Raw genomic sequence first — 14,205 nt, forward strand, 5'->3', positions numbered from 1 at the left:
ACAATTTATGTCATGGGGAGCACAACTAAGAAGAATGTTTCGCTGTGTTGCTGTTGTTGGACTTCAATAAGAAAAGTTATTAATGATCATCGATTGATTTGCAGTTGGTTCCAATTAAAGAAGAAATTGGTAACAAATAACGTGAAATCAGCGATAATGGATATAAAGTTGGCTGCAATTAACAATATATTGTTCATAAATGGAATGAAGTTGGCTCCAGTTGGACATGAAGTTGGCTCCAATTTGGCATGAAGTTAGCAGCAAATTGAATAATTTTGTCGTAATTGTGTTTGCAGAAGAATTTAGCGCTAATTTAGGTGAATTTAGCGCTAATTAAGGTGAAGTTAGTGCTAACTAAATTGAAGTGAGCACAAACTATGGTGAAATTAGCACTAAGATGAACGTTGACGGAAATGAAATAATTGCTAGATAACAAACTGAAGTGAAGTTAGCATCAACTGGCATGAAGTAATTGCTGATTATCAGAATTAAAGCGAAGTTGGTGTATTTGGTGAAGTTGGAGTATTTGGTGAAGTTGGTGTATTTGGTGAAGTTGGTGTATTTGGTGAATTTGGTGTATTTGGTCTTCAAATTCAATTTGATCAAGATTGACATGAAGCTAGATCAAAAATGACGTGAAGTTAGCTTCATCTACTTTAAATTAGCCTTAACAACACAAACTCAACATCCAGAAGCTACAAATGACCCAAAAAAATTGTTCATTACAAGTTTTTCATCCCCTGAACATTCACTTTTCCTTATTTCCCATAAATATAGGATGAATAGAAGAAACTTTCCCATTTCTCTCCACTATTTCAAATTATTCTTTTTAATACACGATTGCCTCATTTCATTTCTCCCAACTCATACCACACGATGAACATGATAAGGTACATTGAAAAAACAAGAATTCCATAGAAATAATAAAAAGGAAGAAGCTCAACAGCAAGAAAAGAAAAAAAGAAATTGTTTTTAATGCCTGTCGTTAATTTTAAGATGAAAAGAGAAGGAAAAACTTTCATTCTTTTTTTTGTGTCTATTTCATATCTTTAGGGTTGACAGCCAAAAGGAGTAGGAAGCACCAGAAGTAGAAAAAAGTACCGTGCCACACGCCATTAAATTGCAACTAATGAAATGAAGATAACGACCAGGAGGATGAAAATTATTGCAACAAATGTATATACATACCAGGCATTCGTGCACCACTCTTTAGCACAGCATTATGAACGTCATTAATTCGGATGCCAATAAAGTCTCGTCCAATATAAATATTCCCAGGTTGCTGTTGATCACTTTCTATAGGTTTTTGTGTTGAAGATGGAAGACTGGCATAACGTGATGGAAATACTGTTGCGGGACGTGTTTTAGGCTGTAAATAAAAAAAGGAGAATGTAAATGTAAGAAAATCTGTGTAAAGCTTTGATAATAAACGAATTCACATTCATTGCTGGTTGGTTTCCGCAAATTTAACAACAGTAAGGAGAGCTTTCGAATCTTATTTTTATTCATGCACAGATACAACATAATGCAGAGATAATGCCACGTGAATCATAAAATTGTAATACTAACCGCGCAGTAGGGCAGTGTTGGGCAACTTGATTGTTGCGGCACAGTAGGCTAGTAGCGGGCAACATGTGTGTCGTGGCACACTAGGCCAGTGTTGTCCAGCCTGTGTGCCGCGATACACTGGTGTGAAATGCCTGAACCACATGTTGCGTGTGGTTTTGTTCGAGGCTTATCACCAAGTTGTGCCGTGTCGCAACAAAGTTTGCCAACCACTGCACCAAGGTATTCATAACAGACGATAAATTTTCTTTTAAATGCTTCGTCGAGCATCAAATATTAGATCGCTATTTTTTTTTTTGCCATATATTTGATGTCGTATCATGTGACATGTCACTCAATACAATTATGTGGCAATTTTACATTTTTTTTCGTACATCTACCATCTAAATCTACACGTAACATTTTTACACTAAATTTAATTCTTTTTTTTCTGAAGCGGTAAAATTGTTTCCTTCATCTCTGTTATTTTGCATGTTTTGCATGATGATGATGTGAACAAGAAGATGAAATTTACAGAAAAAATGCCATAAGGAAAGGTAGGAAAAAAAGGAGAGAAAAAAACATATAATTTATTTCCTGATAGAGGGAATCATCAAATGAAGCACATAGCAACATTCAGTTTTTTTTGGCTCTAAGGTAAAATAAAATCATCCAATTTACTTTTTTACTCATTCTCTTGATCTCATAGTTGATGTACCTCTTTCATTCATCTATACCCGACGTCTATACTCTTTATTAGATTTACAGGATATGTAAATTGGCAGTTTGTCTGCATATGCGTCTGGTTTAATGATAAGGATATATTCTGGGTTAAGACAGTTGAGAAGTTTGAGAGTGTTTTGGAATTCTTCGTCGAAAATGAGCTTTTGGATTGAGAATATGAACAAAATTGGATGAATTCAACATGATTTTCATGGCAGTCAGGTGGCGACTACATGGCTTTTAAGTGACAATTTTCATAATTTGTACCAATCTAGTCAATTTCGAATTCTATGTTCGAAAAATTTAGAAATTCCGAAAATTCGAAATCCCCACCTCGAGTTTTTGTTATCAAATTGTGAATTCATTTGAGACATTCAAACTTTTTAGGTTACTTTCCTGCATCTGTTGCGCCGGAGCAAAGCATTTATCATCAAATTTAGTTGAATTACTCATTAAATAAAGCCAAAAATTATGAAAATTGTCAAATTACATTACTTATCAACTAGAAGTTTTTAAGATTTTGGCGGGAAAATTTCAAATTATTTATCATATTTTGACAACATATATCAACATAATGCGTCATAATCCCCAGGATCAACCAAAATTCCTACGAATTCACCTTCCTTCATTCATTCAACCTCCATCCCTACCAATCATCTCCATCTCAAAATTTTATTTTGATGTGTGCCATTGGCTTTAAAATATCAGAGGTAAATTACTATGTTATGATTGTAGGATAGAAGGTGACTTAAGGGAGGATGGAAATGGCATGGGAAATTTGAATGATTGTCACCTTATTGCCATTTAAGAAAATGAGGATAATTCTCAGTGTATGAAAATGACATCGAGAGTTGGTGACAAAAAACAAGGAATAAGGATAAGAAGTAGACTTTTATAATGATGATGACTTTGGGATGTTTCCTCCTGGGGGAGGGGGAGGGGGTTGACCTTAACCCCCCGATATCATGTCACAGCATTTTTGAAAGCATTTCTTCAATTTTTCTTGAAAACCTCTTAAATTTTGCGATCTATACACAACCCTCCAATCCTTTGTCCCTCCCCTCCCCCTCAACAAACCCCCTGTCATAGCCACAATGAAATCAAGCTTTATAATCCTTAAACGTTACCAATTTGCCATTTTTATGTATTGAAATATTTCCAGCATTTAATTATGTGAGGAATTTAAAGTCAAAAGCAAGAAAGGTCTAAGTTGGCACAACCCCTCATGCTCCCCCATCCCTCACATTAAAACAGATTTCATACAACAGCGACACGACAATAAATTACAATTTTATTATAAAACGAAAATTTATTGTTTATACAAAGCTTTTTTCTTTTGCCCAAACTTATTGTTTTATTTTCCTGCATTTTTCGGTAAGCTTAGAATAAGGAAGAAAGGTAATTTATGGCATAGCTGGCCCTCCCATCATGCGAGAGTACACAAAAAATTATAGGCAATGAAAACAGAAAAAAAACTTTTACTTTTTTTTTCATTCATAACAAACATTCTCATTTTGAGTGAGGCAATAAAAATCTGTGAGGATCACGAGCTGAATGTGTCTTCTTGACATCCTCATAATTAAACTTTTTCACTTTTTTCGCCTCATGTTTGTCATTTTTTTTTCTTTATTTTTATGACAAAAAAAAAGTCTTTTTCTTTTGTTGTCTCAAGCAAATTTCCTAGGTTTTGAGTCTGTCGTCGTCAATATTGACACTTGACATACTTAAAAAATATTCTTCAGTATAATCTCAATCAAGTGCACGAGGGTATTAATTTGTAATAAATTTCCGCTACCACAAAATGAGAGCTATAAAAAGAACCATTTTTATAGATGAATTGAAATAAATTAATGGAGAGTATCTAGTTCTTGACAAATATTAAGTCAGATGTAAAGTATGTGATGGAAAATGGATGAAGTCGTGAGATATGAAGGCGCATTAATGGGTTGATGCAAGTTGACTTGAAAGGCATGTGACAAAAGTCGGAAAATGGTTTTCTCAAGATAGCCCCTGTCCACCTACATATTTTGGATTAGGAAGGTGTAAACCGAGAGACTGGTCCCAGCCTAAATCTAGCGCAGAACCAGATTTTGCCAAATCCTACTCATAACTAAATTAACCTTGGATTTTCTCGCTGCACTTCGAGTTTCTGACCCGATCCTGCTTTCTATGTGGCCCAGAGCTCCAATTAATTCTTGGATTTCATATATTAAGCAGTTGAAGTATCTAAACTTCTGAAGAACAAAATCGGGACTTAGAACTTGACAGGATTCGAACCGATCACCTTCGAAGCCATGTCAATTTTGAGTCAAGCGCCTTATCGTTAACTCTACAGAGTCACTTAACTATCATAAGCAGAAAAGTATTTTAAAGATGAAACCTGATTACCTTTAATCACTCTCTATGACATGCATACCCATCAGTATCGATACTCGTCAGTTTGGGTACCAAAATTCAATACCCCGAACTAGTAGAAGGATGGAAAAAGTTACAGGACGACACTCATCAGTTCAAGTACCGAAATTCAAAGTTCTGAACTAATAGAAGGATGGACAAAGTTCCAAACCCTCATGTAAGCCCTAGTCAAGGAAACAATTAAGCAGTAAGCTCAAAATGCATACAATCCGACACAAAACCCCGAATAAAAGTTTCAATATCATCAGACAGACACAAGCAAATGACAAAGTACTGCACAATTATTCAAGAAATGCACTGAGAGAAGAAAAAAAGATGTAAAGAGCTTCCGTCTCATTCTGTTTTATTGACGTCGTGAGTCTTAGTCTCCTTGAAGAAAAAAATACATCAGCAGCAAAAAATGCATAAAAACTTTTCATTCAATTTCAATTTTTTTTTAAATAAGAAAGAAAAGGAAATCGTCAGAAAAGCGATAAATTTGCATTTTTCTGCGCTTTTCTTTAAAAGAAGGGAAAAATAGAGAAAATGAGGAAAATTCCTTCATGGAAAAATCTCAAATATAATAAATTTTCCCATCCCCAAATAACTTTACATTTTCCAGTATTTTTCATTGATTTATCAGCAATCAGCATAAAATTTTCATGAGTTTTAATCAAAAAAGGAACGAGATTTTTCTTATACTTGCTTATACTCTATCCTTACTGCATTAATGATAATGAAAAATATTCATTTTCATGGATGTAAGAAGATAAAATTAAAAATATTTTTTAATATCATTGATAGACAGTTGCAAGCCTTCATTTGAATATGTGCTGTCAGTAACTAAAAGCTCTTCTTCGAGAACTAAATAGAGTGATGAAGGCATAGCGAAGGGGTTGAATTGGGAATGACGTCTATTAAATGGGATGCAGCTTAGAATCGTGTATAACAGAACTCGAAGTCGACTAAGATTGGATTTCTGCCTTAAAAGCAAATTAAAAGCGGTTGCCGAGTGGTATAGTGTCGGTCTACTACGTGAATGCACCGGGTTCGATTCCTAAGGAAATTCCAGTCAGTCCCCTACGTTACTAACTCGTGTTCGATTCCAAAGAAAATCCAAGGAAAATTTGGCTCTCAACGTTATCGACGAGGTTCGAATCTATGGAAAGTCTAGTCAGCATCCTACATTACCTATTCCGATTCAATTCCAAGGAAAGCACACTCTGGTTTAGCATATTAGCATCTCTGGTTTGACCTGTGGTAACTCAGCATCTTACAACACCGACATGAGTTCGAACCCAGAAAAATTCCAGACAGTCTCCTAAGTTACCTACTTGGGATCGATTCCAAGGAAAATCCAGTCGACCTGCTAAGTTGGCCGACCCGAGTTCAGTTCCTCTCGGCCTCGTATATTAAAGTCTCGGGCTCTACCTGTGGAAAGTCAAGTCAGCCTCCTACGTCAACGCCCCGGATTCAACCCCCTAAGAAAGTCCGGTCAGCCTAAGGTCAGCCTCCTTTTATCGGAAAGTCTTGTCGATCTACTTAGTTCCTGATTTGGGTACGAACCCATGTAAAGTACTTGAAAACTCGAGGTCAATTCCAAACTCCCTTCATTTAATCCCTAAATCATTTCACATCATATCCAAACACCCCCCATAATAATTCATGAAAATTTTTATATTTTTACATTGTAGCTAGTAAATGTGAAAGAATAAAGACGCTGATTTGTGAATTTAAGCATAAAAACATGAAATATAATCATTTGCGTTTTTCGCTTGAGTGGAAAATGTAAGATTTATGGAAATTCGCCAACTGCTATATATCATTCAATTTCAAGCAGTTTCTCGTATGTTCTCATTATACTCAATACGCTTAATATACACAAGGAAGCATGCTGCATGTGTTCTTTTTTTGTATTTTTCTTTCCACGAGCTTTTCGTGTGATGTACTTAAACATTTTTTTTTGTGTACAGCTTTTAGCAAATGCGATTTTGATGATTTATCGAAGATGAAGGGGATGGGTTACTTTTTTGTTGAGTATGCATGATTTTGACAGGGGTGGAGTCAAGGGTTATTAGGGTGAATTGTTGATATTGAGGATGGATTGTGATGGATAAGTTTGGGGCTAGCTGCTTGGTGCAGCTAAGCATTTTGCATTCGAGCTACCAGGAACTCAGTGATTTAAGCACGACTTACCAAGAATTTGGGTATGGGCATATCCAGAGATGTAAGGAGAACGTGTTATTAAGAGAGGGAAACCTCAACAGCCCGCCCGGGGGAAACTGACTAGGATCTTGCCTAAAATCGACTGATTAGCCTAATCAGCAGTGCAATTACACAACAGAGACTACCTAGACCTAACGAATATATCCTCATATACACCCCAGTCACCTGAGACCCCCTTTTTCCCGCCAAAACATCATTCATCTCCAAAATGTCCCATAGTTCACCCCTGCATCGATCTGATATATATTGGATGGTGTGCACATTAAGCACAAGCAAGACATGACTGTTATTTTCCCACAATATAAAATTTCAATTTCGAAAATGCATTTTTAAGTGAATTTTTTGCAAATTAAGGATAAAAAAAATATATTCATTTCCTCTCTTTCTTAAGCAGCTATAATATACCAATTTTTCAACGATAATCTATCCTGGTGTGAGAATTGGGAATAAATGAATACATGAGCGTAAGGAACAAATTTGCAGTTCAGTGAACTCCAATTTAACAAATAAACAAGGCAAACGAGTTCATTATGTAGGAAGTTCTATTTTATACCAATTCACTCTTTAACCATTTCAGAAGCATCGTTAGTTTTTTTTATTTTTTTGGATATACCCGAGAAAATAATAAAAATTTTTCGTGCATATATAAAATTTGTTCATTCATACACCATATCACAAACATACATATATACTTGGAATAAATGAAGGAGAAAGGAGAAAAGACACATGAGTGTACTTATCGCAAAGAAAATGTATCATTTTCAGTCTATTTTTGCCTTCTTAGCGAAACTATTTGCTTGTTGGGGTAATTTGATCTTCTCATGTCTGTCTGCTGGTTTGGTATTTGTATGTCTGGTTGGCTTCTGTGTGGTGTGAATGTCGATAATCTTATATGCCACGTGGAACGTTACTTTGTGCAATTTTGAGGTTAGAATTTCATACAGAACTGGCTTAATGCCAATTTTGAGGTTAGATTTGGAGGGTATTAGGGTAACAGACTGGAGTATCAAGGAAGAGTAAGACTACCAGGGGTTTATAGTGCTTTGTTCTTAGTTCTCTAAGGGGTCGTTCAGTTATTATGTAACGTGACCGCACCCCTTCCGTAACAATCCCCCTCCAGGTGTCCCATAAGCTTTACGTATAAATAAACGACCCCGAGACGTAGTCCTAGTTAGGGAGAGGGGTATACACAAGTTTGCAGTCATTAGCTTTAGGTAGTCTACGCCAAGTAATTCTAGCAGGTCTTGGCTACTTAGTGGGTTCTAGACAAGGTCTACTCTAGAGTATACCCTAGCCCAGTTTATCCCGGGGCGGGGGTTTCGACTTTTCTCTAACGAAATCCCCCTTCTCCCATTCTGACTACTCCTCTATTTTAACCATGATCCACGAAAATTCGCGACCATACCGCGACCCTGCAGATTGACTTCCTAACTTGCAACTCATTTTCTCGTGCATATTTTCTTTTTTATTTTTTTTTCATTCCTTATAAATAGTATAGCGGGTTATAAGACGAACATACGAAATGCCTTTATTTCCATCTCATATGAGGGATAATTTCTTTTAGTTCCAATTTTTTTTTTGTTCGTTCCTTAATACGCACATACATACACATATGGTATCGTATAATAAGTATCTATATAACTGAACTGTATTATGCATGGATAGGAAAAAAATATCCATAAAATCATCATAATTCAGATAAACAAACATCTTGAATATTAATAATACGACAAATGGAGTAATATGAGAATCTCTCTAAGATGTACTTGCAAGACTTTCTTTCACTAGTTTGTTCGTTATGCATCATCTAACATTGTCTTATTCATGATATTACATACAATAATCCAAATGGACAGAGAAGAGATAAAGAATTGTGAAATTTCTTTGAATGGATAATAAAGGGAAATTTCCTAAAACGTTTCCAATCCGTTTCTTTTTTTCTTCTTCTTCTTGTTGTTCCTTTTTGAAATTCAAAGAACAGAAGGATGAAGAACGTTTTAGCTTCTCTTTGCAGAGATATTACATCACAAGAGAGTCTGCTTTTGATACTGTCTTTATCAAATTTGTACAAATACAATGGAATGTTACTTGAGGCTAGTTTTTGGACATTTTCGAAATGTTTGTTCGAAATTTCGAAAATGGTTTGTTTACATTCTCACTTGACGTTTTTGAAGGCTGAATTTAGCATTGTTTGTTACTAAATTGCAATGAAATTGATTTTGTAGCATTTAAAAAGTGTGAGCAAAGCCTTTAACATCAGATGCATTTATCAAAACTACCGGAAAATGAAATAAATTGAAAAATCAATTTTCGAATATTTTCGAAAATTCTCACTTGACGTTTTCAAAAGCTGAATTTAACTTAATTTGCAGCTTATTTGCAATTCTATTGATTCTACAGCATTTAAAATGAGTGAGCAAAGGAGAAAATCCCTAATTTCCATCAGTTCCCATCCATTGCCCACAACTATACTCTTATTTCTTTTTCGCATACCAGTCTCGTATCATCTTTCATTTCATAATATTGTTGATTTGGATTTTGTTCCGATTTGAATAAACAGAAAACTTTTTCATTTTTTTTATTTATTTTCATTTCTCTTCCTACATGGCCTTAACTCTCTTTCCCCCGTCACGTTTAAGGATTTTTCGAACAGAGAGAAGCAAAAAAAGTAAGAATTTTTATGGGACTCAATCGTAAAGACGATTCATAGCACATTTACGTTTTACGAGAGTTTTCACTTTTTCTGTTTGTCATTTATGTTCATGCTTACATCATAAAAATGATGTGATGTTTACATTTAATTGCCGTTATTTTAGCAGAAATTTACAGACAGCACTTATGTTATTTTTATGTGGCTTATATCACTTTTTATGAACATTAAAAGAATTTTTTTTTCTTTTTTATTTCCATAAAGTTAATTCACAGTACTTTTTTTTTCAAGAATATCCACTCTAATTTGCATATTTATTTATATATTTTTTTAGAGAAATTAATAAGTTTATTATCTTGTTGTCTTAATGGGATTTGTGGTTATTACGCGTAATATAATACCAGACGTATGGCATTGATGGAAAATGGTATTCTCTATAGGGCGATGCATAATTTATGAAGTATTTCTCAATCCAACCACAAATGCAGACTACATGATAATCATCGATTTACAGTCTTTATTTATGTGCTATTTAATGTATAAATGGGGCGAAAATGCTCTTGGAAATAGGCAAATCAGAATAAGTGTGTGTAAAGTTGAGGAACTGGTATTTAAAATTTGAATACATAAAGTTTTATGGTTTGTTTACTTGTCCACATCGACTTTTCAATCAAAAGTTTTGACTTCAATTCATGTGTTTTGATTATCGAATTGATTGTAAAGTTTAGAACAACTGTGAGCAAAGCCATTACCACTAAAATTCATTAACAAATTGATGTTTATGATTGAAAAATCAATCAAATTTAGTATTTTACCTTTCTATGTAAACACGTGTGTGAAAAAGTGCGGGAAAATTTTGAATTTCAATTTCAACGTTCAATATTTTCCATTTTAGACTCAAAAATGCGTCAAAACAGGGAATTCATCTCCCCAACTTGACAAAAATATCATGTCAACATCAAAGTTAGCCTGACAAAATTTAATTACGACATCCAAAAGAAAACTTTAATGCAAAATATATTGGATGGCAATAAGTTAAAAAATCATAACAAGAAAATATATTTTATAAATATTCCCATAGCATATCGGCATCAACATCAAAAATTCATGATAAATAACCAGAGATGAAAGAACTGAGATTCATGATTTAAAGGAGAAATTAAATATAACACAAAAAACACTCACCAGCGTTGTTTGATGTGGAGCATTTGTTGAAACTAGAGAATTTAAAGTTGATGATGCTTCGGATTCGACAATTGATGAAAATTTTGTGCCGAATGATAAATTTGATGTGAGAATGTTATTGTTATTATTATTAAATTTGAATTCAATACAAGGCATCGCTGAAATGTTGAGATCCCCTTGAGTCGTTGATGGTGAAATGCTGTGGAAGAGAAAAAATAAATTGTTTTTTTGTTAGAAAATTAAGTTCAAGAAGGAAGCAAAAACTTCATCAGTTTTATTGTTGCCATTGTCATTGAAGTAAGTGTAGCGGCAGAAAAAAAAGTAACAGATATCCCCAATTCCCACTTCCGCCCCTTCTTCTTTAACTATCATTATTATTACTTTGATGATGATGACGATATGCTCTCAATCTATTCACTCCATTGTTCCACCCTCATCGGCACATCTTTTATTTAAATTGTCTCAGGCATTAAGGACTTGATATCTAGTACGGAGCAGTCATGAGAGCAGAGTTGGGGTTTGGTTTGATAGGTTTGGAATTGGAATAGAAGCAGACAGACTTGTGAGTGACAGATTACTCTGGTATATCGATTGGCGCTTGCATCACAGTTCCCCTCACTGACAAAGTAACCAGTTTTAGGTACCGTAGTGATCTCTCTGTGCCATCAAAGCATGCGATTTGTCTATTTGTCAGTGATTCTAATTTGAAAACTAAAACTGCCTTGACAGCTTAATAAGCAAAGAACGGACTGTTTGTGCTGCAGTCAAATGCAAATAAGGTTTAAGTGTGATTTGTGCCAAACTCCTTAACAACCCCCGGTCGCTCAGTGGTAAGAGCATGTAACCGAAAACCGTAGTGAGATCGGCGTGGGTTCGAGTCCTACTTGGACTATGTTGTGGGGAAGTTTACTTTATTCTCTAGAATCTTAGAACTAGTAAGGTATGGAATATGGACCAAGGGCATTTGTGCTGAATTTTGAACAATTCCAGGTTCGGATCTCATCATTAGCATACTTAAATGGCACAAATCGGCTAGGCGATTGAAAATCCGGTCCCAAGCCGACTTGACTCAAACTTGAAACCGAATTCGGTTTAAATCTAGCATCATGTTAGAATCACGCTGATTGCCGAATTTGTGCTATTCGAGCTAGTTGAAGAATCAGTTCGATTAAAGACACAGAAGACAATCAACAAGCAACTGTGACACTCCCAACTCCCCATAAATCCCCAACTCTGTCAATCCAAATCGCAATAAGCAAATGTGTCGAGAAACAACTTCCTCCAAAAAAAATAAAAAAATAAAAATATGCGGCAATGTGTCGACTCATTTCACCACGGAGACAGTATGAGAGCTTATGCATTCGAAATTAGATAAAGAATAAAAAAAAAAAACAAGAAACGTATGTACATATTTATATGATGTGGTGTAGTTGCAAGTGTATATTGTGCGGAACCGAAAAAAAAAATACGCGAGGGGAAGACTTATGATATTAAATGCCATTAAATGACTTAGTATGTGACTACAACAACCAACGATGTCAATGAACTTGACATGTTTCTGTCGTCGCTCATATCATGAGATCTTCTTTTGCTCTTCATTTTCTCTTTTTTCTTTTGTGACATTTTAATGTCAAATCGAAAGAAAAAAGTTCACAAAAATACAAAAGGTTGAATACTTTTTTACCATTAGAGATGGCATTTTTGCAATTACATCATTTCCGTGGAGGCTAGAGAGTATTACATCATCATCATCATCATCATTATTATCATTGTCGTTGTAAGGAATGAGCAGATGTATTTACTTCCCATGTAATAGCATGACGGCACTTTGATGAACGACAACGAGGAATGAACTGATAAGGAAATCAAAGTTCAGAAAGCGAGAAAATTGAAATGATTTTTCATTTCATATCCAACACAATTTTCTTCTTCACTTCCTTTTTTCACTTCTGTCTACATATCTATCATCGCAGGGTTGCTAGATGAATGGATGTTTGGGATTAGAGGATGGGATGTGACAGGTATCGTCTCTCGACTCATTTTACTGTGACAGTGTTAAGACAAATTCTCAGAGATCGGAGTATCTCAAGGGTAGACTAATTAGGTATGCTTCTTAAGCCTTGAGTAGATCACTTTCATTTTCTAGATTATATTCTTATGGTTTACTCTAATATACCCGAGAAACTGGCTCCAGATGTTTTAGAGAGGCATAAGAAAGTGACTTCTTAGTGCAAGAGCTTTATCAATAGCATTTATCCCACATTAACTCACTTTTGATCCCAAATGTGATTTTGTGGATAAGACAAGTGCTTGAGATTCTTTATTAAGTCCTTTTGCCTAAGCACTTGAGCGCTTTCTTTGAAGTAATCGGGAAGGCTCTTGAGTCAAATTCTGTATGGTAATTCAAATGTTGTTGGTTCGAATCCTTCCATTTCGAGAGTAAAACTGCTTATTGAAGGAGTACAAGTTGAAATTAGGACTCCTGAACATATGGAAAGGATCAAGTAACATGAACTGAAGCAAGGAAAATTGGAACCAGAACTACGAACGGAATCTTAATCTCAAAACCGAGAGCAACTTTGTCATCATCACTGTCTTCCAAACTTAGTGCCACTAGAGAATTCAATCATTAAGCCAGTTCCTCCCACTCCTTTCCAGCTTTCAGTAGTAAGTCTTACCACCTCAAGATCCAGAACACAATACATTGAACCATAAATCCAATAAACCCCCAAATTCCCAACCCTGAGTTCAGAATATTCGAAGGTGTAGTAGCAAGAAATAGCAACAAATATAGAAAGAGAAAAACTTCTGTACTTACTGTGGTAGAAGATGTGATATAATACGTTCTGCTTCTTCAGGCGTGGGAGGTGAAAATTTTTCATTATGCGGCACATCACCAGGATGTACTGTCGTTATTGTTGTTGTTGATGTTGTTGATGCTAGTGTGGAATGAGATGTTGCATTCTCCTCAGTCGGCAGAAAGTCAGGTACAAATTTGGCTCTGAAAAATGACAAAAAAAGGAAGATGAAAATGAGAAAAAGATGAAACGTCAGGAAAATTTTAATTTTAAAGGAAAGTGAAAATAGCAACAAAAAAAATAGGAATTGTAGATTTCCAATTCAAATGGATGCCTCACTATAAGGACTGTAAAATGTACACATTCAACAAATATTAAGTCGGAGAAAAAACAAAAGACCGTAAAACATTCAACATGCAAAAATTGTTTTGTGTATATTATTTTTTTTACGGAAATAGGGGTGAGATGGATGTAGGGAGACAGACTTTTTTGTCTTTCCTTTCCCGTTTTCATTTTCATATTCATACTAAAAAGCGCGAGCATAGTATGACTAGTGGAATGTCGTGAATGTGGCATGGAGGCGCATTTATTTGGAATTAGAGTCTAATTTGAATAATCTAGAAGTTTTGATGAAGAATAACTGTCAAAAAATATTTGAAAAATAACGGTTCAATTAAATTCAAA

At 35.0% G+C, this 14,205-nt stretch overlaps 1 protein-coding gene across 8 annotated transcripts in view; it reads right to left on the minus strand.

The window, feature by feature from the left end:
• Positions 1-14,205, minus strand: part of LOC139093698 (uncharacterized) — a 118,469-nt gene that overhangs the window by 64,148 nt on the left and 40,116 nt on the right. For all 8 annotated transcript variants that reach the window (XR_011544727.1, XR_011544726.1, XR_011544725.1 and 5 more), the window contains 3 exons: positions 13,542-13,724; positions 10,724-10,922; positions 1,189-1,369 (listed from right to left, as the gene is read on the minus strand). Coding sequence is in view for 5 of the 8 variants with exons in the window: in XM_070644504.1 (XP_070500605.1) it covers positions 1,189-1,369; positions 10,724-10,922; positions 13,542-13,724 (563 nt within the window). In the remaining 3 variants the exon portion in view is untranslated. The remainder of the gene's footprint in view (positions 1-1,188; positions 1,370-10,723; positions 10,923-13,541; positions 13,725-14,205) is intronic.

Source organism: Chironomus tepperi, unplaced genomic scaffold, assembly GCF_022539635.2.
Source record: "Chironomus tepperi strain 1889 unplaced genomic scaffold, CSIRO-AGI_Ctep_v1 contig_337, whole genome shotgun sequence".
NCBI classification, from domain to species: domain Eukaryota; kingdom Metazoa; phylum Arthropoda; class Insecta; order Diptera; family Chironomidae; genus Chironomus; species Chironomus tepperi.